This window comes from Phragmites australis, chromosome 2 (assembly GCF_958298935.1).
Source record: "Phragmites australis chromosome 2, lpPhrAust1.1, whole genome shotgun sequence".
In the NCBI taxonomy this organism is placed as follows: Eukaryota; Viridiplantae; Streptophyta; class Magnoliopsida; order Poales; family Poaceae; genus Phragmites; species Phragmites australis.
Genome location: NC_084922.1, coordinates 40,465,386 through 40,492,686, shown reverse-complemented (window position 1 = coordinate 40,492,686; position 27,301 = coordinate 40,465,386). Strand labels below are relative to the sequence as shown.

Below are 27,301 nucleotides of genomic sequence, written 5' to 3'. Positions count from 1 at the left end.
TCATTATGTATGCTTTTTAGAACCAAGACAAAAAATGACCGTTTTCTGTAAGTATTTCAGTCAGTTTTTTAGATCCCATCAACAACGAGAAAAAATGACTACAATTTTGTTCGAGCGCAGTCAGTTTTATATAGCAGGCAAAAATGAAACACCAAAAAACGAGTAGATTTTTTTCTATGTTCAGTCAATTATCAATTAAAAAAGAACATGTGTCCCCTACCTTCAACAGAGTAGGAAAACGGGAATATTTCTCCCGCCTGATTTCATAACGGGTCTCGAAGACAACAGGCCCAACACTTAAACGTACCCGATATCTACAGAAATAAAAAAAAATCGATCTACTTGACACTTAAGAAAGAGAAGGGCTCAATCTCAAACCAAGCAAAAGATCGGAAACAATAATGACGAAGGGGAAAGCGGAAGAATGACGCCAATAACGGAAGAAGACGATGATGACAAGGCAAAAAGGGTACAGATTGATACCCGATTTTGCAGTGCTTTTGTTCACATTAGCCAAGATCTTTGATGTGGATTCAGTACAGCATGAAAAAAAGGAACACGGTTATGAGTGATTATTGGTTATTTTTACTGTTCCTATGGATGTTAAAATTGATGCTTACAACACTGCTTTACAAATGAACCTGGATTGAACAAAAAGGGTTCTCCTCAGGAAAAGCTATGAGCAGATCTTGTGTTATATATAGGGGTTAACAGTGATCTTGAGTTACATGCTATGAGAATAACATGAATACTGAAACCAAACAGTAAACATAGAGGATTGCCTGATGCAAATACAAGAATCAATCCAACCAAAAGCTTTGATCAGCAGGTGAATTGTCTCCAACAACACATGCAATCTGTACAGGAAAGTGGTCCAGAAGTTGAAAAATCAACACAAACTTGTACAAAGAGATGGATACAATGATCAGCATGTGAGTTCTCTCTAAAACATGAAAAAACAAAATGATTTGGGCCAAAAATACAAAATGATTCGCACACAAACCGACGAGTCTCGTTCTTCATAACCCGATCAGGATAGAATTAGGCCGAAAACACAACTAATATAGCGGGCTATTATTTAGAAGTTCCCTTTATCAAAGGCTAGCAATAGATGCGTGCATTTAGATCTCAAGAGTTTTGTGCAACTCCGACTATCCAGATTTCCTTACCTTACTACGTTGTATGAATCAAACACCAGATTTGCTTCGTATCTTATCAAGATAAAATTTTCTTTCAGTAGTAGATGATATATCCGTCGATAGGGAGACGCCCATTGTGACTTCATCAATCTTCAAATTTTACATCTCCGATTTTCAGTAGATGTTGTATGAATGCATACGTGTGGTGATATGAATGTGGGTAAATGTCTATATATTGTAATAGTGTTTTAAAAAAATAGTTCCTTACTGTAAACACTAGACTGCCGGTACAATCTCTTCACGTACCTAGGTAGCATCGTGCACCTATGAGTTCCTTAGCAAAGCTTCGCAATGTTTGCACTCTCGATCGAATCATGGAAGCTGCTCACACGCCATGGTATCTTTTCAGGCCGAAAATCCTCGATCACGCGCGGTTCAGACAATTGGGCCACAGTTTATAGGGCCGCGGTCGGCCCACCTCGGGCACGTATGGAATCAGGCTGGGCTCAGTCCGCGCTTCCCATTTTCTTTTCAGCTCTGGTAAGCGGTCGCACAGCCGAAAGCCCAGCCCGAGAGCGCTTCGTCGTGCTCGGAGCGCCATGCAAGCGGCGGAAGAGGGCGAGTTCGTGGGCGCGCGGCTGGGCGCCGGCCTCCGCGCCGCCCGCTTTGCGTCGCAGCCGTCCTCCGAACAGTTCGCGGACGACGTCGAGCCCAAGAACGTCCCCGCCGTAATTCTTCGACCCCTCGTCTTCTCGGAGCTCTCTGCGCTCCCCCCCCCCTCTCCTCCCATCAGTTCTTGATATGTTCCCTTGTGGAACCTTTGTAGGTGTTTCGCGGCGTGGCTAAGGGGTGGGACGCCTCCTGCCGGTGGGATCCTCTCCATGGCGGCCTCGACTACTTGCTGGTTTCGATCAATCCTCTCTCTAGTTCTTCTTTTCTTAGCAAGTCTCCCCAATTCGTATGAGGCATCAGGGGAGAAACAGCTCATTTCTGAGGCATTCTTCGCTGCAACCGTCTCTACTTGCTCTGATTGTTCTATAGGGAAAAGTGGGACCTGATGTTGCAGTGGAGGCTATGATGTCGAACACTGCGCATGTATTCTATGGGGATCTCAGAAGCCATGAGAGGGCTGGTTTTTGCTCTGAATTTGCTGCTTACAAGTTGTAAATTCAGCAGTATGAACCGTTTGCATGGAGACGCTAATGCTACTTGTTCCTCGATGCAGGTGTCTGTTCCATTCTCCACGTTCATTCAATCATGCAAGTCTTACCTGAGGCGTGTAAATGCGGCTGGTGATTCAACCAAAGAGCAGGGAATTCTCCAGGAGCCAGCTTGTTTCTGGGAGACGTGTTCAAGCATCTCAGAGAACTCTGAGCAAATCTACTTAGCACAGGCAAGTTCAATTTTTTAGCCCTTTGTAACAGTGTGGTATTACGCAGTTATTATTTAACAGGAAATGAATTTATCTTTAGCAGGTGTCAATTCTCAACACTGAGAACAAAGATAGATGCTCGTTGGAAGTTTTGAAAGAGGACATTCAGGAGGTGTCACTTTGCTGTTTATCCGAATTGTCTACTCTCGTGACTTTGGAGTTGGACATTGAAGTTAATTTATTTCTCTTTATTGCTACAGCCTATAATTCTAAGAGGAAAATCAATATCATCAATAAACTTTTGGATGAATAGGGCTCACTTGAGATCAAGTACTCATTACGATCCCCGCCATAACCTTCTTTGCGTGGTGGCTGGTTGCAAAAAAGGTATCTTTCATGGTTCAGGCAATTTGCTATAGTTTTGATATCCTTTTGGACTGTTAACCATTACCTCAAAGAATTGATTTATTTGGGAAGTTTTATCATATAATCCAATTGCTGCTGGTTTGGTGGACGTGTTAATCTGGGGCAGCATAGGAAATCCTTTTACTGCAACTGCAGATAGGCTCATATTTTCTGATCGCTATTTTCCTCTTTTTCAACTTTGATTTTGGCAATCTTTCATCATTGTAAAGGATTGCAATAAAGATTATGTGTAGCACTTGTGATGATTGTCTAGAAAGACCTATGCTAATGGGGTCTTTCTCTTTAAAAAATTATACAGTAACTTTGTGGCCTCCTTCTGCATCCCCATTTTTATACCCAATGCCTGTGTATGGTGAGGCCTCCAACCATAGGTAAAGTCTTCCACACAGGAAGTATTTTAATTTATTTAACTGCCTTGGAGTAATTGAAATTTAACAGTCTAAAATACCTCCTCTGATCTCACCATCTATTTGGCAGTTCTGTCAGCATTGAGGAGCCAGATTATTCAAGCTATACAAGGGCAAGATACATGAAGGAATATTCTGAAAGAGTCGTTTTAAATAGCGGGGATGTTCTTTTCATACCAGAAGGATGGTACATCTTTATAAGTTTCTTAGGCCATTTTGTTGTTGAACCTTCTATGTGTGTGTGTGTGTGTATCATCAATCTGGATTCTTGTCATCTTAGTTTCGGATGCATAGATTTGTGAAAAATATAGCCAGTCATCTTTAAACTGAAATTTGTTTCACAATACTAATCTGAACTCCTTTGAATGTAGAATGTGTTGATGTGGTTTAAGATACATTTTCGCTCCTAAGATACTAAACATATGTGACAGTTCGCATACATAGGAGCCTTTGTTTCTTAATTTTATTCTGTCAATTGTTATCTGATAAATCAGTACTGCAGAAATTAATCCTGCTAACACTTTGAGAGTTCATGTAACAGGTATCACCAAGTTTACAGCGATGATTTAACCATAGCAGTTAACTTTTGGTGGAAGTCAAGAATAATGACTCAAATGTTAGAGCATATGGATGCCTACTATCTACGCCGAATCTTGAGCAGGTATTTTATTATGTATTACACTGGTCCCAGATTGGTTGTCCATACTGTAACTAATTGTACGAGTATTCTGTACTTCCTAGCTACCTTCCGTTTGCCATTCCACCTTTCGCGAATAATCACAGCGATAAAAGCATACTTGTCACTAGAGTTACTTTTTTGGTATGTGCTGATAGATGTTACCATTTCACAGGTCAACTCATAGAGTAAGCTCCCACATACCATCCTCCCATGAAAATTCGGAATAATTTAAACTGCTTTATCTCTTAGAGATACCCCTGTACAATCGGTGAATACAATTTAGACTCTTTAAACCAACCTTACCTCCAACCAAACAACGTGACACTTAAGTAAACGATCTAGCAAAATATCTCAAGGACTAGTCTCTACTCTCTAAGCCTAGCCAACTCTGGAGGCGCATCTGCTGTTGCCCCACGGCCTGCTCCACATAGGTGCTGGCTAATGGCTATAGTGCTGTCCCCACATGACAAGAAGGGATCAGGATTTGTGTCCTGGCAGACCTAACTTTACATTTAAAGGACATTGATGAAATCATTTTATAACCAAATATTTTCCATGTTTTAAATGTTTATTTCGCAATACCCGTTTTCAAACAATATCTGACTAGTTTACCCTTGTTTTCACTCCGTTGGGTGGGCTTCTACCTCTACAATCGATTTCTAGTGAAGATTGGTGGATAAGGAGATGGTACGTGCCATTACCCTCTTTTGTTTATACTAATAGAATAAAAAAAGGCTTTTCTTTTGAACAGCTTCACAATTCTTCCAATGAATAATTTGTTTGTTAAATTGGTCATTTTTCATGAGACAGAACATAATGGCGCAGAAGAATCCTTTTGGTCATTCGAAAGATAGCACCAGTGTTCAGCCTATGGACAAAGCATTGACAGGTCAATACTCTATGCCACCTGAGACATCTTGAGATTTCCATCCGCTTCTTTGGATTCAATTCCCTTGTGATTCCCACACGAACAAGAATTTCTGTATATCATTTAACAGGTTTCCAGCTATTCAATTTGCAAAAAGATTCATTATTGCAAACTCTGGAATCCTCCACTCTCCAAGCACTTTATGAACTCATCTCACTGGTTCACGACAGTGTTGAAGTGGTTAACCAAAATGACATATCAGAACCCACATCTCAGGATACATCTTCCAGCCAAAGCAATGAAACAAAGAAGACTGCTGCTGCAGATGATTCATCGCTCTTGGACAAAGATCCTGTCACGAAAATCATTTTGCCAGTTGAACCACTTGAATTGCGGAGTATGCTGCTTGCAATGGTGGTATGCATTACATATTGAAAATCAATCACTTGATAGTGTTGCATTTCTGTTATCTTTCCAAATCTAATCCTTTAGCATTTTCTGGACCTAAAAAAGAAATCTGAGCAAACAGATTATTCTTGTTTTCTATGCACTCTATATGATGTGCAAATTTCCATCATTGTGCAATTGTGCATGAAACATTGCAACCATTATGATCTGTTCAGTATCTTGGTTATCAACACATCAACAATATTTTTCTTTTTTGTTGTTGAGCTGAGTACTCTTAAACTTCTATGATTTGCAGCATACTTTCCCAAGGACATTAGAAGCTTTAGTCCTCAACATGCTTGGACCAGTAGGAGCAGAGATACTGACTAGGAAGTTTGATGAGATGGATCAACAAACCACAAAAGAAGAACAGTTAGTACTCTCGTCATTTTTGTAACGCAGATCATAGTGACACTTCTAAACTGTTGAATGGCATGATACAGGTCCGAGTTCTACAAGATATTCTATAGTGTGTTTGAGGACCAGTATGCTGCAATGGATGCACTTCTCAATGGGAAGGAATTATTTTCCTTTCAGGTACTTCTGTTTTCATAAACTATTTCCATTTCAGTACACTATCATTATTAACCCATGATTACTTCTAATTGTTAACTAAAATAGAACAGTGAAAACTAACTAATCTGTTACCTGCTAGCTTATACAAACATAACGTCTATCGCTGCTTCCAACATATCGTCGAAGTTGGAAGAAAACTAGCACGTGCTACTTGAACTGGTGCTTCCAACATATCGTCGAAGTTGGAAGAAAACTAGCACGTGCTACTTGAACTGCTTATATGGAAATATTTGCTAATATAGTGCAAACTTGTTAGAATCGAAATTATTTCATGAATGCAAGCCTTCTGCAGATTTCTCATCATTAAACCAACTTCTCATGTTTTACATTTTTTTTTCTGATGCAGGTATTCCAGAATGTCCTAGAGAAATATCTCAGGGTGCATGTTGACCGACCCAGCTAACGTGCACAGACCAGTGAATGTATCATGGAGCTAGTGGGCAGCCTACAGCCTCCAGTGAATGTTAGAGAAAGATCGTTTGAGCGGTTTGTTGAATCAAAGCTGGGCAGATGGCCACATTGTCGTTCAGAACTTAGCGTACTGATGAAGGAATGTTTGAGCTTCGCACTTGCAGCCATCAGTGTGTAATGTGAGCTTAATTGGATTGGTGGGAGTTTCTAAGCAGTACGGCCATGTATGATACTTGTTTCCAGAACGATCTGGTTATACGGAAGTTATGCACATGTTAATTCTAGCACCCTAAACGGGTCGAATTATTGTTATGAGCCATTTACAAAGATCCAGTTTATTGAAATTCAGATTCTTTCAATTTGACAATATTAAAGTTTCTCTGTTTCTTGTTCGTGTTCACCATTGGAGTTTTTCTTCCCGATATTAATTCCTTCTATGAAATACCTGCAAATTTTTATGTTATAGTATCAGTAACCACAAAACGAATCCGGCTGTACGTACAGTCTCCCACGTCAACTGAGGCAATTCCGGAAAGCATCAGTACGTGTACGCTCTTCCACGAAGACCTACATGCTATGCTACATCTGACCTGTGATGTCCTATGAGTCAAAAGGTCGTTTTCTGGGTTGTGTTTTGTTTTTCGGTTTTTCCAATGAACCGTGAAAAGTTAAAATATTTTGATAAAATATTTAAAATAGAACAAAATAATATTTAGCTAGCTTTAGAGGCCGGCTAATCTTTTTCCCCCACTTACCCAACTTGTGTCTAGGACGTCACCTCACTTCGGGCCTATGACCCAAACCAACATATTTTCCCTTAGGGTTGGTTGTCTCTCCCTCACTCCCCTACCTAACCGCCACTCTGCCACAGTAGCCACATGGTACAGTACTTCACCGCTACAGCACTCTGGTGCTACATTACCACACATGAAGAGAGAAGGAGAGAGGGGGGAAGAATGGGAAAGAAGGGATTATTTGTGTGGATGACCTAAGTAACAAATTTATGGCTTTCCTCCTGTTTTGGATACATTTTAGTGAATAGCATGTCCTTAGAGGATGATTTAATTAGGGGAAACCGTCAATTTGCGTCTAATCGGTGTTCTGCACGCAGTCTAATCGGGCAGTCTTGTTGTTTTGATGGTTTAGACAATAAAGACGATTTTTCCTGCAGAACTAATGAATAGGAGAGTTGTAGAGAACTCAGAGACCAAGATTTTTTGTATTTTTTTGAGAAATTTTGGGCCTAGTTAATTGGGTGAAATAGAGGTTGGAAGTCTGTTGTGTAGCAGCATTGGATTCAGAATTTAGTTTCTGTTTGTGGGTAGATTTAGTGGCGTTAATGATTTTTGTGAATTTTCTCATAGTAACGAAAGTCGTAGATAATGTTGTAAAATTTTATAATTTTTGGAGCAACGTACCGTATGTGGTGATCTGTAGATTTTTGTTGGTCAGATCTCAGGCAAATTATGTCCTCAGTTTTTCATTGCGATTTACGTTCTTTTAATGATAGAATAAAATTATGATCTCTTCATGAAAGTTATAGGTATCATTCTGCAGTTTGCATAAATCTATTTGTTTGCTATCATAGTTGTTGTATATTAAAAGATAAAAAAAAGACAAGTAGTACTTCTGTCGTTAAGTGAACAAGGTGTTTGCTGTCTTATTTATTTGACAGGTTGCCGGGTGTAGGACTGTGTTTCTTGCTGTTTGTATGTTCTTTTGGTGTGTAGTGGTGCTGATGTATGAGTGCTTAAGCAGGTGGTGTTGCGCCAAGGCGAGTATAGCTTGTCTTCGTCTTTGGTAGAGGCGAGTGAATGTGGTGGTTGCTGCTATAACTTTAACTTGTTATTTTTACTATCTCCTCCTATAAATATAATACACATGTTTAGACTTAATAATATGAAAGATGACTTTAAGTGATATTTTAAGATAGTTAAGTATGTTCTATATGGTTGTTCTCTAATACGATGGCTTTTGCAGTTTAGATCGTGGTTGATTTTATAATGCACATTCGTGGCATATGCATATGTAGATTATTTTTTTATATGGTCTACTTTTTTATATTTATAAAGATGATGTAATAATATTTATTGGTTACATAGACGGTAAAATTTAATGCAGTGGTAATAATACTTATTTGTGAGTTTTAGTCTTTTTTTAGCACATCCACATATTGTCTTTCAATGGCTAGAATACATGAGGATAATAATACGGGTTATGTATGAGTTTACAGAAGCCGTCATACTATGATCTTTTATGGATAGTGAAGTAGGTTGAAAAACTATACTAAATGGAGGATAAAATTGATATGTTATCTCACTCATATCTAAATGAAGGTTGTATTTATATCCTTATTGTATGAAGTTACGTGTCTAAGTGAAGATCATAACTTGGGCTATTTATATGGTCATAAGCAGTATTAATAATACAATATTGGTGTTTTATACATGATATAAAAGATAAAATGGGTGAATCGTGAGTTAGCATAAGTGTAATACTTATCTAGTTGGTGTTTTACATAGAAATAGTTTTTTTATATATATGAGAGCTTACAGTGGAGTAGTCTATTAGTCAATTTTGAAGTATATTATATCTATGTTACTACATATTGAAGATCATAACTTATATCATATACTTCTATATATGCCTTATATGTTGATATATGGATGGTGTTGAACTATGTGATTCTCTTTCTTGCAATTGCAATATATCATCAACATCGTATTTCATTGCATTGCATTTTAGCAAGGTCGGTGAGAAAGTCATATAACTATTCTGGAGTGCATAAGACAAGTTGGTGAGAACGTTATATGACTATTCCGAAAGTGCTCTTGAAGTTATATCATGATCTTATAGTTTGATCGTATGGTACAACATCGTATATTGCTGTAATACGATACGGCTTCATACATTGTTAGGTATGAAGATAGTAGACATATGCATTGCATTCGCAGTAATCGAAGATTAGTCATGTGAAAGTTTTATATATCAAAGTTGTCGTGGAAGTTAATATGAGAAATGATGCTTCTCAAAAATTCATATGCAATGTGGTTTAAATTGTGAATTTGAAGAGAATATAAAGTTATATATGAACTTTGCATTGCATAGCATTCACATGCACCATATTGTATCGCAGAAGCTTTTCCATTGATTTTTTGTTGTGATGGATTGTATACAGTTATTAAAGTAATACTATTACTTGCAGGTGATATGTGGTTATAAATGGATGATCTTAGTGAAGTTGGTATACATTATTCTATGTGATTTTAATTTTATCGATGATGTCCTTGCTGAAGTTATCCTCACTCCATACTTATTAAGTATTTGAAGTTATGATTTTTGCTTATGTTGTTCATATCATGTCATATATAATGAGTGGTACTTCTAGCATCTCATATTGTAGTTGTTTTATAATGATCACCTAATGCTTATATATGAAGAAGTGATTATTTACTTTTATGTATAATGAATCTGCTAAATAATGATTATACCATGTATTATCTTTTATACATCGTTGAAGTATTAAATTAATATTTTAATAGCATGAAGGGAAAGATTTAGCAACACGTAGTACCCACTTTTACCATCACCATTGTGATCTAATAAAATATTAGAGGTTGAATTTTTTTCAACTTATTTAAAATAAACTTAGTGATGTTAAACCTATGATTTAGTTGCTTAATTTAACTTATTCATATTGTTCAGAATACTATCATATTCTTATCATGCTTTTATATTTTTTCTTTCATGTTACTCTAATTTTCTAAATATATGACATTCTTATAACGTAGTTAAATGACAACTTAAGGTTTCGTGGTTCCTGGTGTGTTACATGACCTGCCACAGTCCGTTCCAACCGAGGGGCAGGTGTACCAACGGAGGGCACCAGCAACAAAGGAGAGCAGACAGCAGAGGTCGAACACTTGCAACAACAAAGGGGGCAGGGTGGTTACACTAGAAAGGCCTTTCAGCTTAATGGTAAAATACAACAATAACTTGTGAAAGAATTATGTATACCCTATATAGTCCGCTACCCTCTACTAACCAAAATCCAATCCCATGCGCAATCCCTCCATCCCTCAGGGCTCAGGCATTACATTATGTGACAACAGAAATATTAACACAAAAGAATGAGAATGAGTACAGTTCGACCATCTTGTTTATGCCGCCTTATATACAACAAACTCTTTGCTGCGATGAGGAAACAAAAAGATCTCTGTGTAACTGTGTTCTTCACAGATTTCAGGTTCAGATCATTCTTAAACCTTTTGTTCACCAGACGGTGCATCCTGGGAGCAATTCATTTTGGCAGAAAGAAACATTATTATAGTGAGAACAAGTGATCATCGCACTGCATGTTATTACATAGAAGTAGTTCGCAAAAAACACAAAAAAAGTAAACATCATATTCGCAAATGTCATATGATGCTCTAGGTACCATGTTGAAATTCATACCAAAGCATGTAACTGACAGATAAGCTAGGAAAAAAGAGTAACTTACATCAAGGTGAATCTCCACAGGGAACAAATTTATGGCGCCAGGATTGAAAGAGAACCTGGTGAGAAGTGAATACACAAAACAGTTAGGACAAATCAGTGTGAGTTGAAGTTGGAGGTATCAGAACAAAACTCCAGTACAACATAGAGCCTCCGCAAACAGGCATGAACCAAGACACTTCTCTAGAAATGATGTCTCAGAAAGTGATTAAAAAATGTCTACATGGCCATCAAAGACTAGATCACTAGACAGAATTCCAGCATCATGTCTGATTTACATGTGATACATTTAGAGGGGCTGAACTAAATTGCACCAAACATGTGAAAGCTTATGACTAGCTTGTGAGCCAAGATGCCATGAATCAAAATCAATATATTTTCTAGATGGGTAGATAACATTTCTCTCGTATCACCTGCTGCATGTCTAAGACTTTGCTATTAATATTACTTGCATATTGCTAACGATCAATCTCATAAGAGAAGCATAGACAGAACAGCAAATGATTACCCCCATGATAGAACAAGGCGCCATGCATATGGAATAAAGAATTCCTCAGGGTGACTTTCTTGCTCATATGTAAATCTTAATTGGGTAAACATCTGAAAAAATAAATCATTGTATATTGTCAGCCAATCTTATTACCAGAAGATCTTATAATCATAAATATGTAAATTTAGGCCAAACAACAAGAATGATGAAATGGTTACCTTCATCCCTTCTCCACGCCATGAACGGCAGTTTTTGTTAATGACTTCAAGCACCTTATCCACAGACCATTCCCCATCTAATTGTTGCATGTCCATTCGACTATTGAAGAAATCCAATACCTATCAGACACATACCATGAAATATGATGATAATCTGGACAATAGATACTTTAGTTGAATTTTTCTGTGTTGTACTTCTGAAAGTTCATGATAGATAAACAGTAACACATACTGTATATATGTTCTCAAGCAATTCATTGAAACGTGGATGGTTCTTGAATGGCTCAAAAACCTCTTGCCGATGCAATATAGCATACACAACCTGTATAAAAAATGTTGGAATCAGTGCTATTCGTCCTATCAGGTAAAATGAATTGCAGGCTAGCACATACCTCAGGGTTTCTGGGCAATGCATATGTAAGGATTGCATTGATGATTTCCAGAACAATTCTTAAGAAGTCAGTATATATGTGAAGCTCTGTGGACTGCAAAAATAAACCATTATTTAGGGGGGGGGGGGGGGGGGAAGGGAAACATAAGCAAGGATGCTGATAACATTATGACACAAAAAAATGTAGAGTACCGTATCATCTGCGATGCTGTCTGCTTCCATCTGATCAGATATAACTTTGAGAGCCTTGTCATTTTTTAACTCGGCTAATTTGGCATACCTAGTGCATTGTACGTAAAAGCAGAAGACAAGTTACTTTAAGTGTAATCCATAGTTACAGACTTACACTCAAGCAAGGTAAACAAATCTGGGGAAATAGGTAGAGCTAGCGTACTTGCGAGAAAGCATGTCAAAGAGGCTAACCAGCCTTTGAGATGCATATGCGCTCAGCCTATGCACATGAGGAGCCATATTTGCTAGAATTGCGAGACAGTTTGTGTGAAGGTAGACATCCTGCAGGTGTAGGTAAGCTTAACATTAAATAGTCAAAAATTAGATATAGTGTTAGGTACATACTGTAGCATCTGATAGCATGAAAATTCAAAAAGAAATTTCCAATATGGTATAATCAAGAACAGTGTTCCAACTTTCCTGTAGGAAACAACAAAGATTATGATAGCATGAAAATTCAAAAAGAAATTTCCAATATGGTATAATCAAGAACAGTATTTCAACTTTCCTGTAGGAAACAACAAAGATTATGATACCTACCCGCAACTTGGAGAGGTTGTACTTGATGGTCCGGATCAATATTACAACCATCAAAGATCCCAGAGTTGCTTGATGGATGAGGCGCTCATGGTACCAAGGAACAGCAGGAATCACCTGGAATTGTGCATTAATTCATTAATAATTTTGCAATAAATAAATTAGAAGTTAATTAGATTGCTTACCAATTTGTGCACACTAGCATTAAAGGTTGAATCTTGACTGAGGATCAGGAGAATTATCAACAACATGTAGATCTGATTCGAAGTCTTCCTTGATGCATTGTAGAGCATTTCCAAGATAGGCATCAGCTGTTAACAAAATTGACAAAGTAAATTAGCATGCATCAAGTAAAAGCTATATTAGAGAATGAGCGGTTATTATGTAATTAGATATAGAATTCAGTTTTCAACCTTTTATGCAGATAGACACATCAACCCATAGATGTATGTGTGTCTTATTTAACAAACTAAAATATCTGTCTTATTACCAAACTGAATAAGCCAGTTCATGAAGTTAAAGAGATGAAACCAAAAACAAGGCCAATGCGCAAATGCTACTAATCAAAATCATAATGAATGCTAATATACTCTCTCATTGGAAAGGAAACAATTTCAGAACTGCAGCTGTTTTATGAACCCAAAGCATATCCCAAATCTGCCCTAAATCTCCAGCAATAAGAGTTTAGAAATGTAGCTAACAAAACGTACCAAAGTATCCAAGTCTGTTCGAACCAGAAAGTACTCCTGAAAGTCACAGTTCCCATGGACCAAAGAATAGAGCAACAGAACCGAGCTCTCATCATTTAAGCATCTGTAAGGATAGTGGAAACTAATGAAATACACTGCCAATAAGCTTTTTCTAGTAAAAAGCAACTTAAATGTGCATCTTGGAACATGATTAACAGATATTATGATCGATCTAAATAATAACAGGCACTCGATAACGAGCCCCGAAGAATGACAAAACATAAATGAAAAATATTAGTTGCCAACTATTGAGAAGTGCAGTCTCATTTTTAACCTTCAAAAGCTGATATACAATGCTGTCAGGAGATCACTCTTTAATTTTATTCATAATCCACAGATGACCAAAACTATCACTATGGTCTATGTTTTCATTTCCAAGGAAAAATGGAACATTGCCATTACTTCATTTGAGAATGGCACACAAAGATTTGGCAATTTGGTACGGACCTAATAAATAAAAATATGAGGATATCCCTAAACATCAGCAGATGAGGCATTACTTACATGCCAAGAGCATCAAATAGTGCTGCAAAAGACAACCTGACAACAGGTCCATGTTGAGCATTTCCTTCAACATCAGCACGATCATCTGCAGCATAGTCCATTTGGGTAACTGTTAGAGATCGATATTAGTGCCATAGTTTCTCTGTAGTACTGGTGCATCTTACATTGAACGTCCTTAGCATTGTTTAAAGCCTTGCAATAAGGGTTCTCATGAAAAGCTGGTGCATCCTTGTCCTTGGTATTTGAATCCATTGCGTATATATTGTTGCTCGGAATGGAATCAATTATTGAAATGCACTTCCGGTAGTGGATCATAATAAGCAGAACAAGTAAACTTTTATCTGCCAATTGACTTGTTGCACCCTCAGGAGTTGAGCTTACAAGGTAGTTGAACGTATAATAAGGCAGTAAGACAAAATTTGCTGCAGAATCAGATAAATGAGTTACAGATTTTCCATAATTGAAACACTTTTCTTAGTAGGGACAGGGGCATATAAGGATGGCTCAATAGCTGAAATGTATAGCATCATCTGACATAAAAATGGGCATTATAATTTTTAACCAGCATACAATTGCAACTTAGAAACAATGGTTGGACAAGATGATTATTGTAGAGCATAGGCGGAATATAAATTAAATCATCATGAGAAGTACGAAAAAAAGACCATTAGCATATTCTAAACAAGTAGCTGAACTTAGAAGGCGGCATATCTTCCTTAGGGCACTGACATGAAAAAAATCATGAAGATAGTGTAGTAACTCAGACTTAGACACAATTTTATGCTAAAGGAAATGATCCGCATTACCAGCTGCTGAGCCAACTCGCTGCAGAACACCAGGCCTACCATCATCAGAGAGAACAGGGTGCGAACCATGTAGAGGAATCTTTGGCCGTGTTACAAAATTAAGCAACAACGTTTGCACCACCGAGGCCACTATGGAGCTGTCCTGCAGAAGAAACATGTTGCATGGAGATACGCTCCAAACTTTATCTCAAGAATTTCTGGAAATAAATTGGCATACGTGATGCATCATTAGATTTCAGTTTTACCTGAAGCATAGCTGCATCAATGAAAGGATGCACATCTTTTGGTTCAGGAGATGGTCCAGAACATAACTGAGTCGACATAAGAACTAGCATCAAGTTCAGAAGTTCATGATGTAGGTAGCATGACTCCGGACTTAACAGGACAAAAAAAAAACAGTTAGATCAAATGAAAAAAAAACATACAGATGAAAAAAAACACTTGAAACTAGAAAAGTTTATTATATAAAAGTCATCAATTGAGATACCTTACATCTACACTACCAATGTAGTTCAGCACACCTCTCATCAGAAAATACTCCACGGTGTGTTCTTTAAAGTTCAAGTAAACACCAAAAAATCATCAGAATTCCATCCAAGTCACTTATATAATAATATATATAGTCGTTTGCAGAATAAGTATGCTTTGCAACAGAATGGACATACAGAAACTATTGGATTTGGATAATGAGATACCTGCAGGAAAATTTTCCATCCCCTTCTCATTCTTGTCAATGTCAAGACATAGCTCTTGCCAATTATCAGTTTTCGCATTTTCAATGATGAATTTGAGAAATATGGATGATATATATGCAGCATTGATAGCCTTCCGATATACAACACAAGATACCGAAGTTGTTGAAGTGCACTCTTGCAAGCACCAAACCAAATGGATCAAAATCTTTGCGAGATGATTTGTTTGGAAGTTGTTCTGGGCTGCACATGCACAAAACTAAGACCCATAAGCATAAGATAATTATGAGTTAAACAAATTTGAAAAACCAATCATGTAAAAAGAAGCCAAAATATTCGGAGCATCAAGTTTACCACTGATATAATCTAGTCAAATATCTTACATAATGCAAGTGGCTTCAGTTACATGACAAATTCACTTTCAGCATGTCCTGACATTACAGTAAGCTGAATAAAATAAGAATTTTAGTTATAAATATAGGACACTCTTAATCACTTATTCATCGACACAAGTCCACAACTAAACCAAAGTCCTTTCCATGGAAATTCACATATCACACCTGAGCTACCACTTTAAGATATAAAATTGCAATTTTGTCCCGTCAAAGAATTCTAGCCTTTTCATTGCAATTCTTCTAATACTGTGTCGATGCCAATGTTGCCAAACAGCATGATCTTTTATAGTTAAATTGTTAGTACTCTGTGGAGCAGAGTCCTCACTGGAACTCGAATCAATGAGCAATTCTAGATGACTTGCACAAGCAAAACTTAACCATCAAATGAACATACACTGTTAATCAAGAATCACGTAATAACCAAAGGATCAATCGATGCTCCATTCATCATTGTTACTGTTGAAGGTGCTTTTCATATAGATGAACACTTCTGCATTTGACATCACATCTTCAATGATACAAACAGAAATGCATGCATCTTTCATCCAAAAGAAAGGGAGGTTGCTCTAGTGCAACCATCTAAACCCCAAACAGCATTCGGATATTTCAGTATGTTCCACCATCCAAACATCATAATGAGAAAGGATGCTCAACCATAGTCCCACTTTATCACCAACCAAAGGCTTCACAAGCCAGAAATCCAAAATCCTCTGAGCCTCGCAACATAAGTTGGACAAGAATATAGGACCATCCACTGTCCTAACTATCGAACGGTTTACTCTTTTATATAATATTACAGTCCAGAAATAAATTCATTGCCATTCTGGCAAACCCAAGACCACAATGACTGGAAGTGTCTATAACTGCATTCTGAATTCTACCATATCACATTCACTTAATATGTCGTTACCTTTAATCTAACAGTATTATCCAACTAGAAGAGTTTGAAACATTATCACCAATTGCAACACATAGTCCAATGCACTGGCACATCAACAAGGTCTCTAATTACTGACAACATACAGCACAAAAGCTGGCCCCAAGCGCCCAATCCACACACATTTGAAGCCATGAACTCCCAATCAATTTAATAAACTCACAGCATGCCCATAAAATTAGAGCTAGTGCCTAATGCCTTCACATTCCAATCAGTAAAATCATCACTTTTCTTCCACTTGAGTGTTCAGCTCACCAAAGTAGTCCAAGTAAACCAAACCCAGTCACCTAGACGCAAAGAAACCCAGAATTACCAACGTGATTACCAGCCATTTTGCAACCAAACTAATGTCAATCAGCTGAGACTCGCAGTCCATACGAACATATGTCTCGCCGATTCCAGCATGCACGCACGAAATTCACCAGAACCGCAGCTAAAGCCCCCAGAATCCCCATCTTAAACACCAGTAAACCCCGCTTTTTATCCGCAGAAATCAACACTTAGAACCTCCCAACGACGCAATCAGCGCAGTGAAAATGCTGCACCCCCCCCCCCCCCCCACCTCAATGTAGCTCTGAACCTCAAAGGTGAACCCACCGCGGTGTGCTCACCGAGCCCGCACGCAGAAACCACAGATCAAAACACGAATAGTAGGGCGAGAAAGAATGAACCACGCAACATCGAAAGGAAGCGATCAGCGCAACCGCAGGAGGGGAGGGGCCCAGATCTCGAGCGGCATGCTCACCGAACGCGTGGCACGCCTGCAGCACGCGGTCGCGCGGCCACTGCAGGGTGAGGGGCAGCTCGAGGAGCTGCTTCCAGAACTCGGAGGAGATCGGGTACGCCTTCTCGCCGACCAGCGCCGCGAACATCTGCTCCGCCGCGCCGGGCGGCGGCGGCGCGCCTGCAGCGCCCAGCCTCGGCGTCGATGGCGCCGCGCCCATCGGATCTGAGGCGGAGGCGCCGGGCGCGTGGGGGGAGACTCCCGTGCCCACTAGGTTTTGACGCGAGCGAGGATTGGGCGAGGGAAAATGACCTAGTGGAGTCGAGACGAAGCGACGGTTTTAAACGGGCGGAAGCAAGGGAGCGTGGAGACTTCGGGCGGAAGGGAGGGAGGAGGAGCGACCGGAGTTGGGTTTGGGTGGGTTTTGATCGGATTACGGAATGACCAAATTGTCCCTGGCTCCAGAGGCGCGCGTCTTGGGGAAGGAGAAGGCATCAGGGGGCGAGGATGGTCTTTGGGCGGGGGTGTCGTTGTTGCGGGGCTGCCTGCCGTCGGTGGAGGTGTTGAAGTCGGGGGCGTGATCGCGGACTGCCGAGGATGAGGACGGCCGTGATGCCGATGATGACTTGTTCGCTCCGTTTGGCTCTTTTGTTTCTTTGCACGGGTGTCCGGCTGGACGACACTTCGAGAAATCGAACATTTCTCGAAGCCAAATCCAACCTACGTTTTTATATGTCGATTAAGAAAAGGTTGAGTAAACCGTTCAAAGTTCCTTTGGAGAAAAGCCTGAGTAAATCACACTAGTTTCTAATAAAAAGCTTCTTACCTTTGAGCTTTCTCGATGATTCGTGCACCATTAGGTGACATGGTCATTTTCTGATTCGTGCACTGTATCTTACCTTAGATTTATGTTTGTAAGTATCAAGACCAGAGTTGTTAGGTAGCGCATCTGTTGACGATAAGTCTACTAGATAGAGACGGACAGAGAAGATGTTGCAGTGGAAGTGGAAAAAGACCACACAACACTAGAAGTAGCATCCAATGAAAAAAAATAAGCTTAGCTTTTGATATATGAAAGAAAAAGAAAAACTTAGATGAATGCATTCTTGAATTTGCTGCAGGAGCATGACTATCTATCGAACGGCCCATCGGCGATGCTAGTCGTGTTGCGACCTCCGTGGAGGCACGTAAAATGCACTAAGCGATATAGGACAACATGTACAGCGTTGCTGCTTGACGTGGCCACCGACGCTTCGGCAGAAGGGAACACGCCCCTGAAAACTCGCCCCACCCTAGCCCACTGTCACGAACTCACGATATCGCCTATGTATGTGTGTATATATGTCTCAGTAACAACTCTGATGAAGTCCGACCACACACACCTACACATGAGCAAGCTCGGCGTCATCCATCTTGTTCCCCCTATTCTCCCCTCTCCCGCAAGAAGAAAGAAGCCTAAATACTACTCTCCTTTCTCGCTGATTACAAGCCTCATGGGCCAAGCGATTAGCGGATCCATTCTGGACTGATAACTCTTGTGTTGGGCTTCTGGAACCTCTTCGGTCTATTGGCTCTGGTTGGCCCATTTTCGCCTGCTTCACTTGGACTAAACCTAGCTCATCTGCTTCACCAAAACCGTGCCTGGCTCTGGTGTCTCATTCCTCTGCTGCTGCTCTTATGTTGATGTCCAATAACCCACTCCTGACAATCTCCCTTCCTTGAATACCAGCTTGTCCCCAAGTCGATGCCGCTAGAAACTCTTAGCAAAGTAGATGTTCATCCTCCCAAGTGGCCATCGAGTCTAACCACCCCGTCCAGCGAACCAGGATCTGTGAGATAATGCGGGAGCCAACTTTATGTGAACGAAAAGCAAGAATAGATTCAGGTACCTGGTACTGGTGAGATTGTGCAGTGAGTTGGAGACTGGCAGGAACCTAAGAGCCAATAGCCTTTTTCAATTAGGACACATGAAAGATAGGGTGCACATTGCTAGAAGGTGGCAACCGTAAGCGATAAGCTACTGGTCCATTTTTTGCTTGGATCTGATAAGGACCAAAGTATCAAAATGATAACTTGTGATTGGCTCGGCTAGCTACAGAGGATTGCACATATGGTTGAAGTTTCAAATAGACCATATCACCAACTGAAAAGGTCCACTCAGTTCTCTTTTTGTCAGTTTGCATCTTCATGCGATTTTGGACTCTTAACAAGTGATGCTACAACAATCTTGTCATTAGGTCTCTTTCCTTGAGCCAAAGCTGCATATCAGGTATTGCACAAGCTTCAACTCTATCAATGCACATGTGCCTAGGTTCTTGCCCATAAAGAACCTGAAATGGAGTCTTGCCAAGAGTAGAGTAGTAGCTTGTATTGTACCAAAATTCTGCCAAAGGTAACCACTAAGACAATTTGTGATGGCAAGCATGAAGAAAACACCTCAAAAATGTTTCCAAACATTAATTTACTCGTTCTGTTTGACCATCTGTTTGAGGGTGATATGTTGTGCTCATATGCAATTTGGTGTCAGTGAGCCTAAACAGTTCATGTCATAGGAAACTTGTAAAGATTTTATCTCTATATGAGATTATCACTTGAGGGAGACCATGCAATTTATAAACATGACTGATGAAAGCAATAGCAACTTTGAGAGCAGTGAAGGGATGAGCTAAGGCAATAAAGTGAGAATACTTGGATAATTTATCAACAACTACCATAATGCAATTGAAGTGAGAAGATGAAAGAAGACATTCAATAAAGTCCAAGGACATAATTTGCCAAGCGTGATCTGGTACTGGAAGGGGCTGCAATAACCCAGGGTATGCCACTCTTTCATACTTGGCTTGCTGGCAGATTACATATTGGCTGACAAAGGTTCTGATCATTCTTTTCATTCCGGGCCAAACAAACAAGGATTTGATTCTCTGATAAAACCGGAAGTAGATAACCTTTGATCATCCAGGTTAACTAAGCTCTTATGGTCAGTGTAAATTATGAATTCTGACTGCTGTAAGTACGAACGCAAATAGTCGACAGCAAATAGGATAGCCAAACATTCCTTTTCATAAGTGGAAAGCCCTTGGTTTCTAGGACCAAGTGCCTTGCTGATGAAAGCCACTGGATGTCCGTTTTGTTGCAAAATCGCTCCTATTCCTTTATATGAAACATTTGTCTCTATGGTGAATTGTTGGTTGAAATCTGGCAGCACTAATACATGAGCAGTAACCAAAGCATGTTCAATGCTTGAAATGCTTCTTGAGCTTCTGAAGTCCATATAAATATTTCTCCCTTCCTTAGCAAATTGGTTAGGGGCTTACTGATAAGGCTAAAACCCTTTACGAATTTCCTTTAATAACCAGCTAATTCCAAAATGCTTCTCAATTCTTTGACATTTACAGGAGAAGGCCAGTTCTGAATGCTTTCTATCTTTGATTGATCTGTGGCTACCCCATTAGCACTGATAACATGTCCAAGGTAGTTAAGTTGTTTTTGGCCAAAAGAGAATTTAGATAGCTTAACCTTGAACTGTTGGTTCCTCAACATTTCAAGGACTTGCTCTATATGTGATAGATGTTCTTTCCAATTTTTGCTATACACAAGAATATGTCCATAAATACAATGACATATTTCCTGAGAAAGTATGCCAAAGAGGCATTCATAACACTTTGGAATGTCCCTGGGGCACCTGTCAGGCCATAGTGCATTACCCTACATTGGTACTGACCATTGTGTGTTAGAAAGGAAGTCTTGTACTGATCTTGGGAAACAATCAATATTTGGTGAAACTTAGCCCTAAGTGCTAAAGATGTGAACCATCTAGCTCCTGCCAACTCATCTAATAGCTCATCAATTATTGGAAGGGGATATTTGCCTTTGATTGTCAAAACATTAAGTCTCATGTAATCTACACAGAGCCTCCAATCCCCCCTCCCCCCACCTTTCTTCTTAACTATTAAGGCTAGTGAAGCAAAAGGACTCGAGCTGGCTTGAATCATACCTTTTTGTAACAACTCTTTGATTTGCCTCTCAATTTCATCCTTTTGGGTTGGATTATATCTATATGGTCTCATCTTGAAGGGTATCTGTCAGAGGGTGAACTGCTCAAGCAGGGATCCGGAGGGACCCCCTTTGAGATTCGGCTGGGGGGATGATTCTGAATCTGTTTTGCGGGAGAAATAAATGGGCGTAAATGTGATAGAAGGTGGAATGGAATGATCGGATGCAAAATACAGTAAATACACTGGAGGTTTTTAGACAGGTTCGGACCGCACTGAGCGTAATACCCTACTCCTGTGTGGATGCTATAAATGCACTGAGAATGTCTCTCAGGGATATTGCTGGTTACAAGAATATTTGTCTATCCTAGAGCTTCGGGCTCCTTGTTCTTCGGTGATCTCAACTTCTGTGCTTGTCCAAGAGTGTTCTCTCTTCTCTTCTTTTTCTTGTCTCCGAGTCCCTTTTTCTGTGCCGACCGGCCCTTCCTTAAATACTTCACCGGCGGTAGCGTGCCCAGAAAGGGAGGGCACGAGCTCCAAGGCGTCATAAATGGAAAGCAACCATCATGGGCTGCTGCGCGAAGTGACCGGGGGGGTTGAAAACGCACCCCCATCCGGTCTCGTTCATCATGATGTCATTCTGCAACGGGCGCCGCGGAGAGGGCCCACCGGGCAGCCACCGAACGGCCCGACGTGCCTGCTCGGTCTTGTACACCTGACACAGCAGGGCGACAGGCGGAGCACCTTGGGCCTCGCGATGTTATCCCAAGGCGCTCCGGATGACGCGGGATGGGACCCGTGCATTAAATGTCCCCATGCCTCCCTGCCAGGCCGTGGCAGGGACTGACACCAAGCGTGGCAGGAGTAGTTGGAAGTGACAGGCCATGCGCCCTCTTAAATGCGGCATCAGACCTTTCACTGGTTGACACCTCACCTTTGGACCTCTGTGGGGGCCACCGGCAAAGGACTTCTTAGGCCGTCGGGGAACCGAGTGCTCGGGGGTCACTGTTTATAGCCCCGAGCACTCTCTCCCGGATATGCCCTTTCTCCATTCTCAGGGAACCGAGTGCTCGGGGGCCACTGTTCACAGTCCCGAGCACTCTCTCCCGGAATTGACTGTTCATGTCCTCCCGTGAACAGCGGCCCCCGAGCACTCTCTCCCAGAACTAACTTCCTTGGGTCCTCGGGGTACTCGGGTGCTCGGGGGCCACTGCTCGTAGCCCGAGCACACCCTTTCCGGTACTCGGCTTTTCTGGTTGTCGGGGGACTTGGGTGCTCGGGGACCACTGTTCACGGCCCCGAGCACTCTCTTCCCGGCACTTGGTCTTCTCGGATCATCGGGGAACTCGGGTACTCGGGGACCACTGTTCATGGCCCCGAGCAACCTCTCCCGGGACTTAGTCTTCTCATACCTCGCAGAGATGATCTCCGCGGGAGGGCGCCACGTGGCAAATTGCTGATCTGGCCTCGGGACTCGGGGGCCCCTGGTTCCTGTGTCACCGATAGCAGCCCCCGGGCCCATTGGCAGGCAATGGCCTAGAGACTGCGGATGGGACCCTCGTCTTAATCGAGGCCGATCCCAGCACCGATGCCAAGTGGCATGTTTTTAGGCGCTGGCCTCTCTGGCCCAGGCTTCTGGTACGGCCCAGCGAGGAGCTGAACGGACGCGCGTCCAGCTGACTCCCGAGGCACATGACAACGAGGCAGGCGGTGCGCGTGGTAACTGCGCAGATCAAGGGTAGTGCGCCTAACGACTGCTGACAACCGTGCAGACCGAGGGAGATTCGCCTAGCGCTCGCGCCGGTCAAGGAAATTCGTCTCGCCGAGCGCGCCGCGGCAGGCGTCGTTTGAAATCCCTATGATATAAAAGGAGAAGGGGAGCGAACTGTTGCCCCTTTGCGCCATTTTCACAATCAAGCCTTCTTGCCTTCTTCTTCTTTCTTGCGCTCCAGAGCTTTCGTCCTCCCTTAGGCCAGCAGCGCACTCCCGTTCCAGCACACTTCCCACCCCGAAACAATGCCGAGGGCAGGAAGCAGCCGCAGTGACAAGGGGCCCGATAGCATACTGCCGGAGTCGAGGATTGTCAACGAAGAGGGGGTGGACAAGGTCCGCAAGTTGATGGTGCCCAAAGGCCAGGGGGAGGCCTTGGTGGTGAGGCCAGCGAGCTTCCCACCCGTCACGGACCGACTGGAGCCGCCATTCTCGACGTTCTTCCTCCAAGTCTTGGACACGTTCGGGATCCAGCTGGCGCACCTCAGCCCGAACTCAGTGGTCATCTTGGCCATCTTCGGGCATTTCTGCGAGATGTTCATGGGGGTGCCGCCGTCGGTGGTGCTGTTCTGCCACTTCTTCGTGCTGCGGCGGGCCGGGAAGAAGAGGGGCTCCTCCACCGCGGACGTCGCCAGCTGCTGCAACTTTCGGCTGCGGGACGGCTTGGCGGAGCTGTACATCCCCCAGGTACTGCGGAGTAAGTGGGACGACTGGCGGCGCAACTGGGTCTACGTCGATGTCAGCCCCCACGACCGCCTCACGCTGCCGGAGGTGGTGGCGGAGCCCCAGAGGTCAATCTGGGAGGCGGCTCTGGCGGAGGACGAGCGGATGCGGCCAGTCCTGAACCGCATCGACTACCTGAGCCAGGCAGGATTGACGTCGGTGATGGTGGTGGCAGACTACCTGCGCCGCCGCCTGGCACCACTGCGGGAGCGGGTGCGCCCCAGCTCGATGTGCACGGGCCCCCAGGACATCACCAGGACCCGAATCGGCGAGGACGGGGACCTTGATGAGGCGGCGCTGGCGGGCCTGCTCCGGGTGGTGACCGGCGTGGAAGACTTGACCCGGGCGGTGCTTCCCCGGGAGCAGTTGGCGCTCTGCGCAAATTCGGGCCGAGTGGCGCTGCAAGCGACGCTGCCCGAGTTCGACGCCCAGGGTTTGGTCGACCGGTCGGGGCGCCGGAACCCCGGGACCATCCAGATCCTCGGGGTGGACGAGGAGACGGGAGGCGCCCGAAGGACCGACGGCTTGGACGCCGCAGGTGGCAGGCCGCCAGTAGGCGGCAGGGAGGCCTCGGGCGACCGGACGCAGATGGGCGGCAGGGGTGCCGCGGGCGGCAGGCCATAGGCCGGCCGTGGGGCAGCGGAGCGGCGGCCCCTGGGGACAAGGGAAAGCGCCCCCGGACGTTCGTGCCTCAACCGTCGTCCTCGTCGTCGCCGTCGCCTCCACGGCAGCGGCCGTCGGCAGGCGGCGCGAAGAAGGGAGGCCGGGGCAGCCAGTCATCTAGCGCGGAATCCGCGACGGAGGCGAGGTCCAGGGCGCAGGAGCCCGAAGACCAAGGCCGGCGCGGCGGCTCTATAGCGAGTGCCCAAGCCGACCCGCCGCCGGAGACGGGCTCCACGGCGGCCCCTCAGTGGCCCTAGGGACAGAGCCCCCCGCCGAAGAGGAGGAGGGCAGACTCCGAGCCGAAGCCGCAGGGCCTAGAGTTCAACATCCCAGAGTCCTGGTGGCAATACCGCAGACCAAAGTCTGCGTGAGTATTTTCCTTTTCCTGAGCGCACTTCGCCCGGGGTAAGTTAGGGGACTAACCTTTGTTTGCTTTCAGGCTGCCCAAAGATGCCGCCGGGGACCAAAGGCGACCGGAAGTGCCAAGGCCGGCTCCCGCCCCTGAGCTGAGCGCGCCTGAGCCAAGCGCGCCGGTCGAGCCGGAGCCGCAGGCGCCGCCGTGCCCTGAGCCGAGTGCAGCGGCCGCGCCGGAGCAGCCGGCGCCGGCCGAGCCCGCCCCGAGCACTTCGAGGGCGGGGCAAATGGCCGCAGCGAGGGCGGCATCGGCATGGTAGCAATCGGGGACCCCGAGCGCCTCTGCAGAGAGGGCTCGCAGAGGACCCAGTGCCCGGCCGTTGTCCAGCCAGGCCACAGAACCCCTCTCGGACGTGCTAGGAAGCGCCCCAGAGGTGATCGAGCGGCTGGAAGCGACCGTGGCGGGGGAGCGGGCGCAGCTCGAGGCCGACCGTACCACCCTCGTCGAGGAGAGGGGGCGTTTGGAGGAGGTCGGTCGGCTTTTAGAGGCCCGCATTGCCTCGGAGTGATGCGTGCAGTGGCCGAGGAGCGGGAGGCCCTGGAGGAGGTGCGCGAGGAGGCCGTCGCCGTGCAGGAGGAGGCCGCCCGCTTAGGGGAGATATCGCGGTGGCAGGCTGCAGAGCTGCTTGCCAGGGAGCAGCTGGTACGTGCTCGGGAGGAGGCCATCGTGCCACGCGAGAAGGCTGTGGAGACCTCCCGGGCAGACTTAGCCCGTCGGAACGACGAGCTCGAGCGGAGTCGCGCCGAAGTCCTCCGTCGGGAGGAGGAGGTGGCGGTCCGCGAGACTGACATCGAGATCACGGCGACGGCTCAGGACGCCCGGGAGGAGCAGCTTACCCTGCGCGAGGAGGAGACTGCCACGGCGTCGGCGGCCCTAACTTCTCGGGAGGAGCTGACCTCCCGGGAGCGGGCCCTTACTGCCCTTGCTGACCAGGTGAAGCGGGGCCAAGCCCCGACGACCAACGGCGTGCCGACCAGCGCGGCCGAGGGGATTAGCCTCGAGGAGCGGCTGCAGATCGCGAAGGACGAGCTCGAGACCGTCGTCGCCGAGCGGGCCAAGGTCAAGCTGATGATTCGATACATTCTTCGGCAAGCACGGAGGTCCGTGAGGGTGGCCGGGCTCGGGCGAGTTAACATGGGCGAGAAGGGGATGGATCAAGAGACCATCGGCCACATCGCCCTCGGCTTCGAGGAGATCAGCCGGCGACTAAAGGCTCTTCCCCGGGCTATGCAGGAGTTAGCCTCCCGGGAAGGGCGCGCTTTGGCCCAAGCGGTGGCCGAGCACGACCTGGCCTGTTATCGGAGCCGGGACCCCAACTTCTCGCAGGAGCCAGCCCGGCAGGGGGTGGTCGAGGCTGAGGAAGAGGCCGCCTGGGAGGCTGTCCGAGGCGTCGCCGCCGAGGTGGCGGTTTGCTTCACACGGGAGCCGCTGCTGGTACCGAGCAGTGGCAGCAGCAGCGAAGACTCCTCGCCGCCTCCGGAGCCTGCCGACCTAGATTAGGCTTTTGTCTTTTGTTTTCTTTTGACTTGTTGTAAATATGGGAGTGATCCGTCTGAATAGCTCTTCTTTTTTGAATATAATGGAAGCATTTGTTTGGGATCGCAACTCTGACGTTTGTCTTAATGCTTGATGAAGTCTTTTCTCTTTTCACTTGATGTCCCGATGAGTACTTAGCCGGACCGAGCCCGACCTTCCCCCCCCCCCTGAGAACGAAGTCGCCCCGACCACTCCGCGTCCGAGTAGTGGGATCAATCCGCGCATTCAGCCCCCGAGCCCTCGCGAGTCTGCAGCGGCTAAGTCAAGAGACAAAGGCACGAACTTCCTTTCTCGGGAGATAGGTCGATCCAGCACGGAGCACGCCACGACCAGTGAATGCTTTTCCACTTTGCGACCACTCAAACAAGCAGACCGGAGACACGTGCGAGCAGAAATGCGACCAAGAGTCCCCACGGTTTGGTGGTGCCTGGGCTAGGACGGAAGGGACTGAGCACCGACAGCCCGCCCCCAGGGTCTAGGCTCCCAACCGCTCTTTGCTCAAGCGGTAGGATTACCCGAGAACCTCAGAGGCTCGGTAGTGCCCGGGGTACTGCCAAGCGGGCCGAACACCACGACCACCATGAAGGACTTCGGTCAGGCATTGCCGTTCGTACGGTACACCTGTCTACTGTCCGTTCTGTCGTTTTGAAAAAAGCGAGCACGTGGGCAGGGTTTTGTGCGCAAGGACACCATCTCACCGAACAGA

The 27,301-nt window shown here is 44.4% G+C and overlaps 3 protein-coding genes across 3 annotated transcripts; 1 reads left to right on the top strand and 2 right to left on the bottom strand.

Moving 5' to 3' along the window:
• Window positions 1–1,711: 1,711 nt before the first annotated feature.
• On the top strand, window positions 1,712–6,631 carry LOC133908860 (lysine-specific demethylase JMJ31-like). Its single transcript, XM_062351046.1, has 15 exons — window positions 1,712–1,867; window positions 1,966–2,043; window positions 2,181–2,267; window positions 2,365–2,532; window positions 2,615–2,683; window positions 2,772–2,898; window positions 3,236–3,308; window positions 3,415–3,531; window positions 3,886–4,005; window positions 4,692–4,710; window positions 4,834–4,912; window positions 5,022–5,308; window positions 5,595–5,710; window positions 5,782–5,875; window positions 6,261–6,631. The coding sequence occupies exons 1-15, from the start codon at window positions 1,739–1,741 to the stop codon at window positions 6,315–6,317; spliced, it is 1,620 nt and encodes a 539-aa protein (XP_062207030.1). The 5' UTR covers window positions 1,712–1,738; the 3' UTR covers window positions 6,318–6,631.
• Window positions 6,632–10,274: 3,643 nt separating this feature from the next.
• LOC133908857 (uncharacterized) lies at window positions 10,275–18,042 on the bottom strand. Its single transcript, XM_062351045.1, has 18 exons — window positions 17,518–18,042; window positions 15,444–15,683; window positions 15,236–15,299; window positions 14,994–15,123; window positions 14,749–14,890; window positions 14,107–14,364; window positions 13,943–14,027; window positions 13,400–13,502; window positions 12,875–13,000; window positions 12,693–12,806; window positions 12,316–12,434; window positions 12,114–12,201; window positions 11,923–12,015; window positions 11,763–11,852; window positions 11,531–11,650; window positions 11,331–11,422; window positions 10,827–10,881; window positions 10,275–10,614 (listed from the first exon to the last, which is right to left on the bottom strand). Exons 1-18 carry the CDS (start codon window positions 17,714–17,716, stop codon window positions 10,585–10,587), a joined length of 2,148 nt encoding a protein of 715 aa, XP_062207029.1. The 5' UTR covers window positions 17,717–18,042; the 3' UTR covers window positions 10,275–10,584.
• Window positions 18,043–25,062: 7,020 nt separating this feature from the next.
• Window positions 25,063–25,554, bottom strand: LOC133906962 (uncharacterized). Its single transcript, XM_062348932.1, has one exon. It carries the CDS (start codon window positions 25,552–25,554, stop codon window positions 25,063–25,065), a length of 492 nt encoding a protein of 163 aa, XP_062204916.1.
• Window positions 25,555–27,301: the final 1,747 nt, after the last annotated feature.

Coding starts and splice junctions, on each gene's coding strand:
- LOC133908860 (XM_062351046.1), top strand. CDS start 1,739: ATGCAAGCGGCGGAAGAGGGCGAGTTCGTGGGCGCGCGGCTGGGCGCC. Junction 3,309..3,414: donor GGTGAGGCCTCCAACCATAG/GTAAAGTCTTCC, acceptor TCTATTTGGCAG/TTCTGTCAGCATTGAGGAGC. Junction 4,913..5,021: donor TATGGACAAAGCATTGACAG/GTCAATACTCTA, acceptor ATCATTTAACAG/GTTTCCAGCTATTCAATTTG.
- LOC133906962 (XM_062348932.1), bottom strand. CDS start 25,554: ATGCGGGCCTCTAAAAGCCGACCGACCTCCTCCAAACGCCCCCTCTCC.
- LOC133908857 (XM_062351045.1), bottom strand. CDS start 17,716: ATGGGCGCGGCGCCATCGACGCCGAGGCTGGGCGCTGCAGGCGCGCCG. Junction 15,684..17,517: donor GCAGGCGTGCCACGCGTTCG/GTGAGCATGCCG, acceptor GTGCATGTGCAG/CCCAGAACAACTTCCAAACA. Junction 12,202..12,315: donor TTTGACATGCTTTCTCGCAA/GTACGCTAGCTC, acceptor ACAATGCACTAG/GTATGCCAAATTAGCCGAGT.